This window comes from Perca fluviatilis, chromosome 5 (genome assembly GCF_010015445.1).
Source record: "Perca fluviatilis chromosome 5, GENO_Pfluv_1.0, whole genome shotgun sequence".
In the NCBI taxonomy this organism is placed as follows: domain Eukaryota; kingdom Metazoa; phylum Chordata; class Actinopteri; order Perciformes; family Percidae; genus Perca; species Perca fluviatilis.
The window spans coordinates 18758279-18775573 of NC_053116.1; the positions used below are offsets into that span (position 1 = coordinate 18758279).

The 17295-nt window shown below is 40.4% G+C and overlaps 1 protein-coding gene across 3 annotated transcripts; it reads left to right on the forward strand.

The window, feature by feature from the left end:
* Positions 1 to 657: 657 nt before the first annotated feature.
* LOC120559184 (NACHT, LRR and PYD domains-containing protein 12-like) lies at positions 658 to 17244 on the forward strand. Of its 3 annotated transcripts, none has more exons than XM_039800723.1 (11): positions 658 to 755; positions 1221 to 1372; positions 3312 to 3547; positions 4749 to 6549; positions 6949 to 7125; positions 7439 to 7615; positions 7786 to 7959; positions 8477 to 8650; positions 13703 to 13876; positions 14290 to 14463; positions 14682 to 17244. In XM_039800723.1, the coding sequence occupies exons 2-11, from the start codon at positions 1251 to 1253 to the stop codon at positions 14698 to 14700; spliced, it is 3228 nt and encodes a 1075-aa protein (XP_039656657.1). In that variant the 5' UTR covers positions 658 to 755; positions 1221 to 1250; the 3' UTR covers positions 14701 to 17244. The 3 variants fall into 3 exon arrangements, with proteins under 3 accessions (XP_039656657.1, XP_039656656.1, XP_039656655.1); XM_039800722.1 differs by having other exon boundaries at positions 677 to 755; positions 1213 to 1372; XM_039800721.1 differs by lacking the exon at positions 658 to 755 and having other exon boundaries at positions 762 to 1372.
* Positions 17245 to 17295: the final 51 nt, after the last annotated feature.

The following is a 17295-nucleotide window of genomic DNA, read 5'->3' on the forward strand; positions in this document are numbered from 1 at the left end:
ATATATTCCGTGGTATTTACAAAGACTGTCAGTAAGAGCGCGCCTCTATTCTGCGGGGGAAATTCTCCGCCTCTTAAAAGCAGGTCTAAACCAGCCGCAATCGAATTTCCTCGTAGACCTTTATGCCGCTGGTGAAATGGCAACAGTAATTTGAGCAAGACGAAGACATAGGCGAGGCTGAAAATATTTTTAAACACAAGAATCACACTTTGTCAGTGAACACAACATTATTTAGCGTTACGGATCAAGCAGCCATGCAATATTAGAGTTACTGGAAGAAATCAAAGATGAAATTGAATCTCCCACTCAGCGTTCGCATCCCATTCCAGCAGTTGTTAAACTCCTCCCTACATTACAAATATTGGCATCAGGATCATTTCAAACAGTCATTGCATCAGCAGTGGGAATATCGCAGTCTGCACTCAGCCATATCATAGCACAAGTACCGCTTTGCTACAGCGCAATTTACGGTATAGTGGGCGGAGAAAGACGCTGATTGCCTGATGGGTGTCAGGGTTGATAAATACTACGCAAAATGTGGAAGTATAGCGTGCGCTATTACCGAACTCGCATAAACGGACGCAGCGCAAACTGCGCTAGTGTTAGTAAATCTAGCCCTGTGAGTCTCCCCCTCTTCCCAGTCCCACTTCATTTACCGTAAATATCAGAATACGGTTGCAGTCTAATATTTGACTGCGGAAATGCGGTTGTACGTTCGTTCTTCAAGGAAGTAAGAGCTAAACTTACCCAATGAGGTAGGTAAATGGGCGAGGGTGCTTGAATTTATGATAGATCTGCTCTGCTAGGCTATTCAATTGTATGGTCTAATCGTCTCCGAATGAGAGGTTAAATTAATGTGTATATGTAAGATGTAATGTAATAGGGCATGTAACGCGTAAAACTAGCCTGTCTTAGTTGAAAAGTGATTCAAACTTTCTTAAATGATCAGCTAGCATTTCCAACAGTGAGCTTCATAATAATACATAATAAGTATTTAAGTAGCATACAGCTGATTTGTTATTATCATTATCATAACTGTCAATGGTTATTATTAATGTAGGAAAGTTTCAGTTCACTGTTTCAGTTCACAGTGACAAGCGATGACGTCACCGTCTTCAGTGCATTACAGTAGCCGTTTCTCAATGTCAAGGAAGGATCCTTAACATTGAGAAACGGCTAGTGAGACGGAAACTATACTTTTCTTTCGTTGAGGACTAAAGTCTGGCAATGAGAGACTACTTGGACCAAAGATGAGTGTTTATGGGAAGGATGAGGAGGGCAGAGCAGTATCCGGCTGTCTGTCTCTGAAGAGTGACCAGTCCAAAGATATTCCGCTTGCCTTCAGTAATGAACCTGGACTATTGGACACAAAGTAAGAGTTTTCCTTATTTTTTTCTTTTTTCTGTCATGCTCCCCTTTGGAAGAAATTTTTTTTTCATGTCCCACTCACCTGCAAACCATTTCTTTTAAATAAACAATTCTTGATATTAAGGATTTTTTTTAATAATAAAATAAGCCAAACTGAATGTTATTTTGTTATTAAAAAAACATTCCAAGAACATGTACTGCAATATAAACTAGCTGTTGGCGAACCATCAGGGGATTGGAAAGATAGGAAAGGGGTTAATGCAGGGCTGATGAGGGAAAGTGGAATTCAGCCCCGACAAAACTTAGCAAAACGTTTATTTAAACAGAAACAGTGATGTGTTGAACACCCTGTTGTACCTACGTAACAAGAGAAAACATACCTCGAAACCTGTTGCAAACTGGTCTATGCCCAACCTCAACCATCTACGCATGTCATGTATAGAACAAATATAGAACAAAAAATTCCGGTATGGATTGTGACCGAGGTGAGCAGAGGAATGAGAGTCAGAAGATTGTTTAAATTGTTTAAAAAAACATTTCTTTGTCACATATTTGTTATTGAACATTTGATGTATTTTCATGGTAGTAAATAACTACTAAGGAAATCAATTTGCTGGTATTTTCCTGACCTTGAAATATGCATTGCCAAACTTGTCAATATTTGGTGGACATTTTTGTGCCCAATGCGGAGTGTATGGCTTAAACATGGGACGAGAGGAGTATTGACATAGAATCTCAGTGCAGATGAGGCAGTGAAATGTTTCATTAACAAGAGTGGCCCAAATATTATACTGTAATTGTTTTCATTATCTTGATAGTTACCTAGGTAACACACTTTAAAAAAATAATGAAAACATTACTCAAAAGAACTATATATAAAAAATGCAACCTCCCCTTTGTTGTACTTTTTATGGCTTCTCTGACAAAAAAATCTTTCTCCATTTTTAAGTTGTTCAGCGTACGCCTGCAAAGTTCTTAGTCAACAACTGACTAAGAACTGTTGTGTTCAGGCATGCAAGGCACTCTTGACAAGTGTCCAGTAGGACCTACTGTAACACACAGCAGCATGATTTAAATTCCGTTGGTGATACATGCTCATACAGGCTGGCCATAGGTCTTGCTGTGGACATTTTTTAGTTGGTTGTTAAAGTGAAACTGTGTAATATTCCATCTGATGATCATGAACGACCTGTAACAGCAAACGAGACAGCAAACAGCACATTTTCAGCTGTGGTGCTGAAAACTGGAATTTTCCCTCATTTTTGACGCACTTATGTTGCCTCATACTGTAGATGGCCCTAAGCTGGGGAAACTTTGTTGTGAATACAATATTGCATCATTGTCTTTATAACGATTTTCAATAACAATCTCAATTTGAGCTAAACATTAACACATCACTAATTTTGGAAGCACCTACTACTGCAACACTTTTCCATTATGGCTCAGACATAAAAGAAAAGGTGTATGATTGCATCATCACTTTCTTTCTCCTGTCCCAACATCTGTTACTCCTCTCCAAGGTAACTTAGCCTCCACAGATATAACTGTAACTTTAATTGTGTCACTGAATCTTACTTATATTTTCATATATAATGTATCAGACACCACATTTGCTGTGGCCAGCTGGTACTATAAGTGGATATTTAAAAGACTGAGTCCACTCAAGTTATACTGAATGCTGTATTTACCGAGCAGAGCAACAGCAAGAAAATTAAGACACAATCAAAACAAAATGCTCCTTTATCAATGCTTGCCATAACTACATTTATCGATGATGGTTGACATGGTAAAGTGTTGATGAACTGTGACTAGTGAGAGACTAACAGAAGAATCATTGCATGCATTATCTGCATAGTGTGCTATTTGACCATCTATGCAGTATTAAAGTAAATAAAGTAGAGAAAAGATTTTGAGTTGAAAAGCAAATGCCTTCATCTTCACAGGGACAGGAAAAGTGCGAGTGGTGTTATCGAGGAGCAGCTGGCATGCTGTGCTTTGTGCCAGGACGTCCTCAGGGATCCACGGTCTACCACCTGTGGACACTACTTCTGCAGGGAATGCGCTACATCATACCTGGAACGATGTGAATCAACAGGAGACCCCCCCTGTCCCCAATGTGGAAAAAGATCCAGAAAAAGTCCTGAACTTCAGACACCCGGTCAAAGCAGCACTGAACCAAGTAACTATCTAGGGTTTCTAAAGTAGAGTTTTTTTTCCCAGAGAGTTTGGTTGATACGGTTACCCTCACCTTAAAAAAATATCAAAGAGAACAGAATCAATAAATGATCATTAGATTATTAATGAGGTAACAGACAAACCCGTGTTCAGATTCAGATTAATTTATTTGTCATAGTTCCTTGTGTACTTACATACATGAAGAAAATGAAAAGACATTTCTCCACCAGCCACTTGCAATGCAACAGGAGAAGACAACAATCATACATACGTATGTAAGAATACATAGACTAAAAACTGTTAAACATTTAAAAACGTAGTAAAAATAAAAAAAATAAAAATGTAGTATGTAGTTAGCAGCACAGTGTGTTAAAGTGTTATGATGCTCAACACAAAATATGTAAAGTGGAGATGTTCATTTAGTACAGTCCTTTTAGTTCAGATGGTCCGGGGTGGTGTGGTGGGGGGGCATTGGCAGGGGGTACAGTCCATTTACAATCTTCACTGCCTGTGGAAAGAAGCTATTTAACATCCTGCTGGATCTGGTGCTGATGCTCCTGTACCAGCTTTCCTGATGGCAGGAGGGAGAACAGGCTGTGGGAAGGGTGACGAGGGTCCCGTATCATGCTGGTGGCTCTGCGAGCGCAGCGTTGCTAAAACTGTTTCAGCAGGAAGGGAAGGTGGGCACCAATAACTTAACTGGCCGTCTTCACAATCCTGTGCACCCGTTGTCTCTTGTATTTCTTGCAGTTGCCGAACCAGGAAGTGAGGCCTTAAGTTATTACAGATTCAATGGTGCCCTTGTAGAAGGTGGCGAGGTGTAGGGTAGGTTGAGTTTCCAGAGGGGGCTAGGAGCCGCTACTGGGCTTACTTGATGATGGCTAAAGTGTTGAACCCCCAGGAACTTGATGGTGTTTACTTTCTCCACATTGGCACCACCGATGATCTGCGGCATGTGATAGGACTAGCCAGCCCTCCTCCTAAAGTCAGTTACCATCTCTTCTGTTTTTTCCACATTGAGGAAAAGAGCCCAAAGTTAAATGCCCCACCTCCTTCCTGTATCCAGTGTTAAACTAACCAGTTAATATGTAGCAATTGGTGTTGACTTTAAACTCAAAGTTAAGACCAAACTGACTGCTGATTCTTTTTAGGAGATGCAGAATATTTCTTTAACCTTATTTGTTCTTTTATTGTGTATCTTTCAGTTACTGGCAGTCGGCAGGAGGGTTTAGACAATCATAAGAAGCGTCACAGAAGAAGATCTGAATTTGCAATAGAGGGAACTGCTAAAGCAGGACCTCAAACCCGCCTAACTAGGATCTACACTGAGCTGTATATCATTGAAGGACAGTGCGAAGGAGTTAATATCCAACATGAAGTGTGGCAACTTGAGACAGTATCCAAAATGGAGACCCTTAATGACACTCCAATCAAATGTCACAACATCTTTAAGGTCTTACCTGGCCAAAAGAGATTAATCAGAGTAGTTCTGACAAATGGCATTGCTGGCATCGGAAAAACCTTCTTAGTGCAGAAGTTTATTCTTGACTGGGCAGAAGGCCTGGAAAATCAAGATGTCAGCTTTGTGTTTCCGCTTTCGTTCCGGGAGCTGAACTTGATCAAAGAGAAGCAGTACAGTCTTCTCAGGCTGCTACATGATTTTGATCCAACACTACACATGGTCACAGCAGAAAGTCTTGCTCTTTGTAAAGTTTTGTTCATCTTTGACGGCCTCGACGAAAGCAGACTTTTGTTGGATTTCCAGAACAATGAGGTTGTGTCCGAAGTCACACAGATATCATCAGTCAACTTGCTGTTGACAAACCTCATCAAGGGGAATCTGCTTCCCTCGGCTGTCCTTTGGATAACTTCCAGACCTGCAGCAGCCAATCAGATCCCTCCTTCATATGTTGATAGGATAACAGAAGTACGAGGATTCACTGACACTCAGAAGGAGGAGTACTTCAGGAAAAGATTCAATGATGATTCAATGTCAGGCAGAATCTTCTCACACATCAAGGCATCCAGGAGCCTCTACATTATGTGTCACATCCCAGTTTTCTGTTGGATCACTGCGACAGTTCTGGAGCACATGTTGATTACAGACAAAAAAGAGCTTCCCAAATCTCTGACTGAGATGTACTCACACTTTCTGCTGGTCCAGTCCAAGAGAAAGATACAGAAGTACGATAAAGGAGATGAGATGACCCAACAGGAGCTGATGCAGACTGATGGGGAAGTCCTTCGGAAGATGGGGAGACTTGCGTTCGAACATCTGGAAAAAGGGAACATCATATTCTACCAAGAGGACCTGGAGAGATGTGGCCTTGATGTCGAAGAAGCCTTAGTTTTCTCAGGACTGTGTACAGAGATCTTCAAAAGAGAGCGTGTGCTTTTTCAGAAAACCATTTACTGCTTTGTTCATTTAAGTATTCAGGAGTTTCTCGCTGCTGTCTACATGGTCGACTGTTATCTGAACAAGAACATTGAAGTTCTGGCGACTTTCTTGGGAGAAGACTGGGAAAGAAAAAGCTGTGACCCATATATGGATAACTTCCTCAGTCGAGTTGTGGAAAAGTCCTTTCACAGTGTAAATGGTCGCCTGGACCTCTTTGTTCGCTTCCTTCATGGCCTGTTATTGGAGTCCAACCGTGGTCTCTTAGGAGGTCTGCTGGGCTGGACAGCAAGCAGTCCAGAAAGCATCCAGAGTGCAATAAACAACCTGAAGAAGATGAAGGCTATTGATATCTCACCTGACCGAAGTATTAATGTCTTCCACTGTTTGATGGAGATGAATGACCACTCGGTGCACCAGGAGATCCAAGAGTTCCTGCAGTCAGGCAACAGATCTGAGAAGAAACTCACCGAGACCCAATGCTCTGCTATTGCCTACATACTGCAGATGTCAGAAGATGTTCTAGAGGTGTTGGACCCAAAGAAGTACAATGCTTCAGGTGATGGAAGATGGAGATTGCTCCCAGCTGTAAGAAACTGCAGAGACGCTCAGTAAGTCCAGATGTGAATCTGTAATGTAAAGTAACCTTTATGCCTATTGGGATTTTTGTTAAAGTAAAGATGTTTAGTTTCTAATACATAGTCAGTATACAAATGTTGTTATACATAATACATTGAATTACCTTGAGCAAGAAAGTTAATTTATCAGCAGATGTAACTGATTCCATTCTGTCACTGATCTGAAGATTTTGAGATGCGAAAAAGGTAGTAAGTAGACTTTTCTATTGACAGCCTTTGTCAGATGTTGCAAATGAGTTATTATTAGTTAATAACAGTGTGTAGCTATCTTGGCAGTAAACAACAAAAAGTAGTATTCATAGTATTGCTATTGTTTTGCTCAGTACCTTTGCCACATGGTTAATACTGACTTAACATGAAATGTGTTTGCAGACTCTCTGGCTGTGGACTCTCTGAGGGGCATTGTGAAGTTCTGTCCTCAGCTCTGATGTCCAACCCTTCCCATCTGCAGGAGCTGGACCTGAGTGAAAATGACTATCTGCAGGATTCAGGAGTGAAGCAGTTGTCCGTCGGATTGGCGAGTCCAAACTGCAGATTGAAGATACTAAGGTGAGCCAAGTTCAGACAGCTCTTAACTTCAAAGCTGCAATGCAATAATATTTGTTTCTATGGAATTTGGGCCTTTAGGATATCTGCCTGGAACTGTATTATATAACAAATTGATGACATTTGATTTAAATAAATTTTTATAAAGTATATATAATGCTCATCCCCATAAGTAAAATAGCAAAGTTAATCTGCCATCACAAGCACCCACTATTACAGCATAGCAATGTTGACCTACATATTTAGACCTGAATAGATCTAAATGGAATAAGTATTTATGTGTTACAAGTTTTTTTTAACTATGTCCTTTTTTTAGATTAAAGAACTGCAGTTTGTCAGAAGGTTGTTGTGATTCTCTGGCATCAGCGCTGAAGTCCACCTCCTCCAACCTGAGAGAGCTGGACCTAAGTAACAACAACTATCTTAAGGATTCCGGGGTGAAGCTGTTGTCTACTGGCCTTGAGAGTCCACACTGTAGACTGGAGACTCTGAGGTTAGACAGAATTTTATTAACTTAGTGTAGATATTAAATGTTTAAATGACTACTGTGGTCACAGTCATATAGCTCTAATTAGATAATGACAGTCAATATTTTAATGAAATTCTATCCAAGCTTTTTTGCTTCAATAGTTAACATTCTTTATACTTTATAATTTTATCTAGATTACGTTGCTGCAGGCTGTCAGAGACCTGCTGTGCACATCTGTCCTCAGCTATGAAGGCCAACCCCTCCCATATCAGCGAGCTAGACCTGGGTCATAACAAGGTGAAGGATTTAGGAGTAACTCTGCTGTCTCCTGCACTCGAGAGTCCTCAATGTAGACTGAAGTGTCTGAGGTGAGTTCACTCCTGTAGATCATACATCTTTTGTGAGGAAAATATTTGTATATTAAATATTTGTTCTTACAGCAGATGGCAACTGAAATATTTTTTTATGAATAAAAGGAAAGCACAAGTTCTATTTCTCTTTGCTTAACAGGCTCTATAGGCTTTCACACTTTTGCCGCGCAGTTCAATACAAATTTGTATTCTACTTTTACTACAAGTAGTAGTACAAATAGTAGTACTCCACCTCCTCCTACATCGAGAGGGATGGAGCATTAGCATAGGTTGATACTGAAGAGATCTGCTGTATTACAAACTGTGCTTGCCTGAAAGTGTGACTAGTCATCTATTACCAGGGGGGGGGTAAGACCGCCATTTATAAAGGCAGCAGTAAAGGAGACTGGTGACCAGTTTGCTGTTCCCCAGGAGTGAGTAGGCAAGTGTATAGAGCCTGTTGGACAAAACTCTGCCCATGCTCATTGAACTAGGGTTACCAACAACTGTTTTAATATGAATCCCACAATTGCAGGCTTGACAGATGTGGGCTTACGGAGAACTGCTGTACATCTTTGGCCTCCACTTTCAAATCCAACCCCTCCAGCCTGAGAGAGTTGGAACTAAGCAATAACGATCTGCAGGATTCAGGAGTCAAGTTGCTGTGCGCTGGACTGGAGAGTCCACATTGTGGACTGGAAGCTCTTAGGTCAGTCAGCGTGTTTTCAATAAATATGAATATTAAATCAATATTACACTGACAATAATTTTAATACATCAGTATAAAAACAATAGTATTGTGATTCACTAACATAATGCCATAACATATTCTGTACTTAATAGAAAAGCATATTGAAAACTGCATAGCATTGTTGAGGTACATATTCAAAACCATAAAATAGCAAGGGATAAACAGCTTTATTACCTTTTACTCTCAAGTCACTAAGTTCAGAAGACAGAATGATGTCTCCCTTAAAGGAAGTTTTTCTCACCACTGAAGTTTCTTCCTAAAAGGGAGTTTTTCCTCTAAATGCTTGCTCTTGGTGGAATTACTGGAATTGTTGGGTCTTTGTATATTATAGGGTGCGGTCTAGACCTACTCTATGTGTAAAGTGTCTTGAGATAACTCTTGTTATGATTTGATACTATAAATAAAATTGAATTGAATTGATGCCTTTTCTATTAGATGCAAACTAGAAAATGCATTTCCTGCAGAAAATGCGTGGGAATGCTGAATAGCTGAATTACTAAAGCTAAACTGGATGAATAGCTCAAATCCATAAGAAGAAGTTGAAATAGTGAGAATATTTGAAAAAGTGGAAATCGTTAAAAAGTTCAAAGTTGACGCTAAACTGAATTGTTGGCTTTAAATGTTGAAAAATGACAAAATATGTAGAACATTGTGAGGTCTTTAGCTGAAGCTGAAGAACAGTTGAAAAAGTGGAAATTGGTTCAATAAGTATGAATTTCATTGAAAAGTTGAATAACACCACTAATAAAATATAATATAATATATAATAATAAAATAATTTCTTGAAATACATTTGTAGAAAAGCGGGAAGCTAAACTGTAATACTGTCAAAAGTGGAAGTTTCAATAAATTGACTAAAAAGACTTATTACTCAGCCATATCCATTGCATAGAACAAACAAGAGAGAAAGAGAGGGATAAAGAGAGACAGAGAGGAAGAGAGGAAAGGAGAGAGAGAGAGGGAAAGAAAGAGAGAGAGAGATAGAGGGGGAGGGAGGGAGAGACAAGGAGGGATGGATAGAGATAGGAGACAGAGGGAGAGAGAGAAAGAGAAAGAGAGGGACAGGGAGAAAGAGAGGGAAAGAGAGAGAGGGAGAAAGAGAGAGGGGATGAGAGAGAGGGGGGAGAGAGAGGGAGAGACAAAGAGAGAGAAAGAGAAGGAGAGAGAGAGGGAAAGAGAGAAAGGGATAGAGCGAGAAAGAGAGAGAGAGAGGATAGAGAGGGAGAGAGAGGGGCAAAGGGAAAGAAAGAGACAGAGAGAGAGAGGGAAATAAAGAGTGATAGAGAGAGAGAGAGGGGGAGGGAGAGAGAGGGAGGGAGGGAGAAGGAGGGATGGAGAGAGTGAAAGAAAAAGAGAGAGAGATGGATAGAGAGAGAAAGAGAGAGAGAGACGGATAGAGAGGGAGAGAGAGGCAGATGGAAAAAGAGAGAGAGACAGGGAGAGAGAGAGAGAGATAGAGAGAAATAAAGAGATAGAGAGGGGGAGAGAGAAGACAGACAGACAGACCAGAACAAGAGAATAGAACAGAGAAGACAGACTAAAGTTCATATTCCTGCCTGTAGTATCTGGGTGTGTGTCTGTTGTCATGGTAACGACTGGAAGATTTTAAGGATTTGAAGCCCCTATCATTCACTTCAATGTTAAAAAAAAGTGTTAAAAAGCTTAACATTTTAAAAAGTATAAATAGTAGAAAAAAAGTTGAAGAAGTCCCATCATTAGCTGAAAGAGCTGAACATTTTAAAAGTTGAATGGTTTTAATAGCTGAAAGTATGAAGAAGTTATGCAGAGACAAAAAACGTACGGAATAATAAAATTAAGAAGTTTATAAAGAACTGAATAACAATAGTTGTGGGAATGCTGTAGAACAGCATTCCCACAATAAAATCAGGTGGGATCACAATGTCCTACACAACAACAAATCCACAAGGCATAGGCTGCTATGAAGATACGTAACCATGGTGCACAGCATAAAGGCAACAGAGGAACCCCTCAGCCATGAACTAGATTCAGCTGAGCAGCTCTGTCATGTTCAATTCAACAAGAAAGCAAATTAATATAATGAAGTATAAATAAAAATAAAATAGGAACAAACAAATCAAGTCTAAACTGATAGGTCTTGAGCTGTGTTTTAAAGGTGTCCACAGTGCCCTATCTTGCACCCAGCGCAATTGCCTTTGTACACTGACGCATGTATCATTCCTATTTTGCACCCGACACACAGACGACTTTTCCCTCCACCAGTGTTGGGGAGTAACGGAATACATGTAACGGCGTTACGTATTCAGAATACAAATTATGAGTAACTGTATTCCGTTACAGTTACAATTTAAATCGTTGGTATTTAGAATACAGTCACATTGTTGAAATCAATGGATTACATGACGATACTTCTCTGTTTCACGAGTTTATTCACTCTGACTAAATTAAGGCAACTCTATGCATTTTCCAGAAGCCCCGATATGAAATCGAAAAAAATAGCTATTTGCGTGATCAGTCACAATGGAGTCGGAACCGGCACGACAGAGCCAGGGCAGGAATAAGTTTCTATCTTGGAAATTCAAACAGCATTTCACATTAAAGAACGAACAAGGAGAATGAAATATAACTGTGCAGTGCAACCTGTGCTTGCCAGCAACCAACCTCCTTTCGCGTCCAAATTACTCCACCTCCAACCTGAAGAAGCATCTTAAAGTAAGCTATTTTTTAATTAGCGGCAAAGGGTAGTCGTCTGCTGTAGTTTTTACTGGTCACCTTGCTATTTTAACATTGACGTGCGACTTTACATTCTCCTACGTGCTGATTTACTAGCTCCAGAGCCGTTTAAAGACTGACTAGCCCCGTTTGACATGCTAGCTAACGTTAGCTAAAATTAGCTCGTGGTAGCAAGACTGCGGTTAGATTTTTGTAGTATGCAGTTCGGGACTACCAATACAATAATCTATCTGCTTGTTCAGGTACACATTCAGCTAGTTGGAATAAAAAGAACACACCATTATAGGCCTGTTTAGTAAGCTGGATGTGATAGCTGCATTCCTACACTTATAAAACGCAATTCAATGTGGAAGTAATCCTGAAGTAATCCAAGTATTCAGAATACGTTACTCAGATTGAGTAACGTAACGGAATACGTTACAAATTACATTTGTGGGCATGTATTCTGTATTCTGTAACGAAATACGTTTTGAAAGTATCCTTCCCAACACTGCCCTCCACAGACAACGTTGGTAAATTAGGGAATGAACTTGCGCTCCCGGGGGCGGTTCAGCAAAAAGAGGAGGTATGTTCCGGCGCAAACGTTCCTTAGTGCTATTTTGCAGTTTCAGAAAACAATTCCGCCACAGACCAGGAAAAACCTGGGCTAAAGTCAGTGGTGCTAGTCTAAAGTCAGTGGCACGTTATTCAGATGCTATTTTAAGGGCGCATGCTTGGCCATAATGTAGAGTGTGCGCATACCAGCAGTTCCCATTTTTGCAAACCATACATAAATACGGGAAGGAAAAATATGACCTTGTTTTACACAACATTTCCATGAATCATGGCTGTGTTGACGACATAAATGAGGAAATATTAGACTTAAGGAGATGTGATGTTGAACTGCATGTGCCGATGCCACTTAACCCCAAATGCCCCAGCAGCAGCACGGGAGAGGAGAGACAGAAGCGCTGCATCGTCTATAGTGAGGTAATCTCAGTCTAATGTTAGACTACATTGCAAAAATGCATTCATAACCTCAGTGAGTTACAGACTCAGACTCAGAGTCAGTGGCAGTGAGAGTGAGCCCAAAACATCGGAAAGTATGTTTTTGTGACATTTCTTTATTTACATTTTGTCAAAAAGAAAAATCAATAGCAAACTTCGGTCTCCTGGCGTGCGCCCATGGATGTATTAAGAGTGTGCGCCTAGCAAATCTGCCATTATAATAGCAATCCGCCATGGAACAAGCGCTTGCTTTTAAAGGGAATGTGAGCTAACGCTCTGATTGGTTTATTGCACGTTACGCCCAAACCACACCTATGGGTAATGTAGCTACTTCAGACCAACCCATTTTAGATTTACGTTGGGCGCAAGTTTCATTTATCCCGCCGGTATAATACTAACAGGGCCCGAGATCTGCCAACAAAGCTACTTGCGTTAAAATAGGGCCCCAAGAGTATTAGCAGCATTTTAATGCCATAGCTTGTCGAAGTAGAACCACATTTAACTTATATTTACAGTATATACTATTGGGAAGGAGATGATCTTATAAAGTATGATCATTCTACTTCACATTTTATAAGTAACCAGTAACTATATCTGTCAAAGAAACGTAATGGAGTGAAAAGTACAATATTTCCTTTGAAAAGTAGTGAAGTATAAAGAAGTATGAAATTGAAATGCGTTAATTTTGGGGCTTTTGCTTTTTATGAGGAAACAATTTACAACTGTTTAAAACACAGCATCATAATCAGGAAATGGGAGCAATTAACAATTACTGATGACGTTTCAAGGAACGCAAGAGGCAGGGCAAGAGCACAATATAACTAATACCTATTTAGTTTCAAATTCACAATTTCTATACTTATATTTCTGTACCTTTCTTTATTGAAGCTACACTTTCATATTGAGTGAAATATTTATTAATTAGACCCTGCAGCAGTACGTCAAATAGAAAATGTGGCAGTTGGGCCAAATTCAGCCAGATTTACTGTGTATATGAACTTTTGGCATTTTGAGTATAATTTCAGATACAGCTCTGTGGGTTTGAATAGTGTTTGGCTGCACAACATGCAACATGCAAATTTAGAGCGGATTTTTCTTGTTGCAGGAGGATGTTTTTGAACTTGGATTCCTGTTGTGTTCTTAAGTTTGATTTTAAGCATGTGATTTTATAAATTCTACAGCATTTAACCATCCACAGCTCTGATTTATATATATATATTTTCAGTTATGAAAGCCTGTTGATGTGTTCCAACAGCATTTCAACACAGGTATAATGTATTCTATAACTACATAGTTTATTCTTTTATTTAGATTGAGGAGCTGCTGGTTGTCAGAGAGTTCCTGTGCTTCTCTGGCTTCGACTCTGATGTCCAACCCCTCCAGTCTCAGAGAGCTTGATCTCAGTGAAAATGATCTACAGGATTCAGGGGTGAAGCTGCTGACTGCTGGATTGGAGAGTCCACACTGTAGACTTGAGACTCTGATGTAAGGATTTTCTTTTTCCTCTGTGTGGAGCTCTACTTGAACATAAAAAAGAATTGGTTTTGCAGTTATAAATGTTATTTAAGCTGTTTGTGCATGATACCGACACTTCTCACTGCTTCTCCAACTTTTGACATTATAAATAGCATCTTAGCTGCTTGTGTGTGTTAAATAAAGACTCCCTGACATCTTGCTTTACATGATTATATGTATTCATCTGGTGATGATAATAAACCCCAACAGCCTGTTTCAGCAGAGGTGGTTATGGTGCTATGGAAATCAAATGACTTTTGAAAAGAACTGGACAATTTAGGGGAATAGAACAAATTGACTGATACGCTTCACTGACACAACAGTCGTACCAAATGTCACATAAATGGTAAAGTACCCCCATAAAAATCCTCTAATCCCTGCAGGTTGAAACGCTGTCAGGTCACAGATGAAGGCTGTCCTTCTCTGGTGTCAGCTCTGAAGTCCAACCCATCCTATCTGAGACAGCTGGACCTGAGCAAAAACAAACTTCAGGAATCAGGAGTGAAGTTGCTGTCTGACGTCCTGGAGAGTCCACACTGCAGACTGGAAACTCTCAGGTCAGTATCAGGTTTGAGTCAGTCTACACTAGTTTCAGTAGTATTTTGCAAAACATAGTTGCAAACCTCCAACCTCCATAAATGGCTTCGTTTCGTAGTGAACATTGAGAAAAGAATGCACAAAATGCAGAGAAAGAAACAACACTCAATCAGACCAGAAGCTTAATATGATGATGTGTTTAATTTAAACTGTAGATTATTTTTGTTCATCCCTACAGAATGGAAGAAATGGAGTAAACCTTGAGTCCGGCAATCTGACTAAAATGCATCTCATCAATGGCCATGATGACTTGTTTCTGACTCTGGGGCTGCCACAATCCCTACATCACTGCAAAACTACAGCTGTGTCTTAATACAATCAGAGATAGGACAGCGCTCCTACCAAGTATATTTGTTATGAATTAATCAGAAAACACTTTTTCTAAATGATTCTTCATCAGCAAGAAGACTATGTTGGGTTATGTACTGACTGCCCATAGGTTTATATACATTTCTTTAGTGTAGTAACTGTTCCTCCTATTTCATTTCAATGTAAAATTCCCCCTTTCTGCTTACCATGATTATTTCTGTTTCCTTAAAGTGTAACACCACAAATCTAAGAGTGACTTTATGTAATATGTTTCTGTTATGAGCACCAATACTAGAAGATTTAACCTGGCTCTGTCCAGCAGTAACTCTGTGGTGAGCCATTGCCAGGAAATCAAAGGCAATCTCTAGGAAGTTACTGGTCCCATTTATGAAATAGCCCGGCACATGACGCCCCATAAAACGGCGAATTGTTGTTAATCTTTGCTTTTTGTACAGACAACACAAACTAGATATAATCAGTGACTCAGCCTTTCCCTCTCTGGCCACTGCTGACCCCCTCATCCCCTCTTAGGGCTTCTGAGACATCAGCCTACCTCAATTCACACCTCTCCAGGTTTCACAACCCTCCCCCCATCCTCCTCACCAGGGAGCACCTACAACTCCCTCCTGCAGTCTATTTCTAACAGTCAATCAGGTGAAGAAGGAGCTAAAGAAGATCAAGGCAAGAAAGGCCCCGGGCCCGGATGGAATCAGCTCCAGGCTGCTTAAAGACTGTGCAGATCAGCTCAGTGAGGTCATCCTGCACATCTCCAGTCCCGTGGAAGACTTCCTGTGTGGTCCCAGTACCTAAAACTGCGCAGGGAGCCCAACCACTTCAGATCGGTAGCCTTAACTTCTCACCTGATGAAGACCATGGAGAGAATTATATTCAACACATATGAAGCCTGGTGAGCTCAAAGCTGGACCCCCTGCAGTTCGCTAAACCAACCAGGCATAGGGGTGGAGGATGCCCTCATCTTTCTATTACACAGATCATTGTCAAACCTGGGGAACACTGGGAGCACTGAGGGTCGTGTTTTTTTATTTTTTTATTTATTTCCCCCATGCTTTCAATACAATTCAACCATCACTGCTCTGGGAGAAGCTATTGGGAGCTGGAGTTGACTGCCACCTGCCTGCATGGAACATCAACTACCTCACTGACAGTCTGTGAGGCTCCAGGACTGTGTGTCTGATGTAGCGATGAGCCACAGGGTACAGTGCTCGCTCCTTTTGTCTTCACCCTGTACACAGCGGATTTCAGGCACAATACAAGCAGCTGTCACATGCAGGAGTTCTCTGATAATACTGCCGTTGTTGGGCGGGTATCAGAAGAGAACGACCAGGAATACCGGGAGGTCATCTGTGATTTTGTCAACTGGTGTGAGTCAAACCACCTTCACATCACTGCCAGCAAGACAAAGGAGATGGTGGTTGACTTTCGTAGGAGGCCGCCCCGGACTTCACCGGTGAACATCCAGGGTGCCAATATCGTGATGGTGGAGACATACAAATACCTGGGTGTTCACCTCAACAATAAACTGGACTGGTCCAAAAACACAGACGTCCTGTACAAAACTGGCCAAAGTTGTCTCCACCTGCTAAGGAGACTAAGTTCCTTTGTTGTGTGGAGGACCCTGTTAAAAACCTTTTGACACCGAGGTTGCGTCTGCAATCTTTTATGCAGTAGCCTGCTGGGAGACCAGAGAAGGACAGGAAAAGACTAAACAGACTGGTGAAGAGAGCTAGCTCTGTTCTGGTCTGCCCCCTGGATACCATAGACAAGGTGGGGGAGAGGAGGAAGTTAGCCAAGCTGGCATCAATCATGGGCAACACCTCTTACCCCCTGCTCGATGCTGTGAATTCTCTTTTTTAAATTCTATTTAATGTGTATTTTTTCTTATTCTGATGTGTGTGAATTTTTTTTTGAGCTGCTATAACAAGTACATTTCCCCAGTGTGTGGAATACTAAAGTCGATCTTATCTTATAACGTCTTAATTAGTGCACTTTAGAGGGGCTGGTAGATGAATTTTGTTACGGTTGTTGAATAAGGCAGTTAGAGATAAAAGAAGCAAAAACAAGAAAATCCTATATTGTCCCTCAAGCACCTACCAACCAACATGCTGAATGTATTCAGTCAGCTTTGTACTGTACCCACGCCCTGACGTGCTGCAAATCCTTAGAATTACAAAAACGATTGTTTCCACTCTGGAGGACAAAGGTTTTCAACAAAAAATGTGTACAATACAAACTTTTTTTTTTTACTTTTGAGTAACTTAACAGGCTGTCAGTTATTTGTTTTTCATAATTATTATAAATAATTGGATGTACTTCGGACATTGCTTGCACCAACATTTGACCAGGTGATTCCCTGACAATGTTTTTACCGTTACATAATAAAAAAATAAAAATAAATATATTCCTTCACTTTTTGGACTGATCTATTTGTTCTTTTTAATTATACTGTGTGAAACACTTTTGTT

Bases quoted from the DNA above. Each gene is read 5' to 3' on its own strand.
- LOC120559184 (XM_039800723.1), top strand. From the start codon at position 1,251: ATGAGTGTTTATGGGAAGGATGAGGAGGGCAGAGCAGTATCCGGCTGT. The intron at 1,373-3,311 runs GTAAGAGTTTTC...TCATCTTCACAG, and splicing joins CCTGGACTATTGGACACAAA to GGACAGGAAAAGTGCGAGTG. The intron at 3,548-4,748 runs GTAACTATCTAG...TGTATCTTTCAG, and splicing joins TCAAAGCAGCACTGAACCAA to TTACTGGCAGTCGGCAGGAG.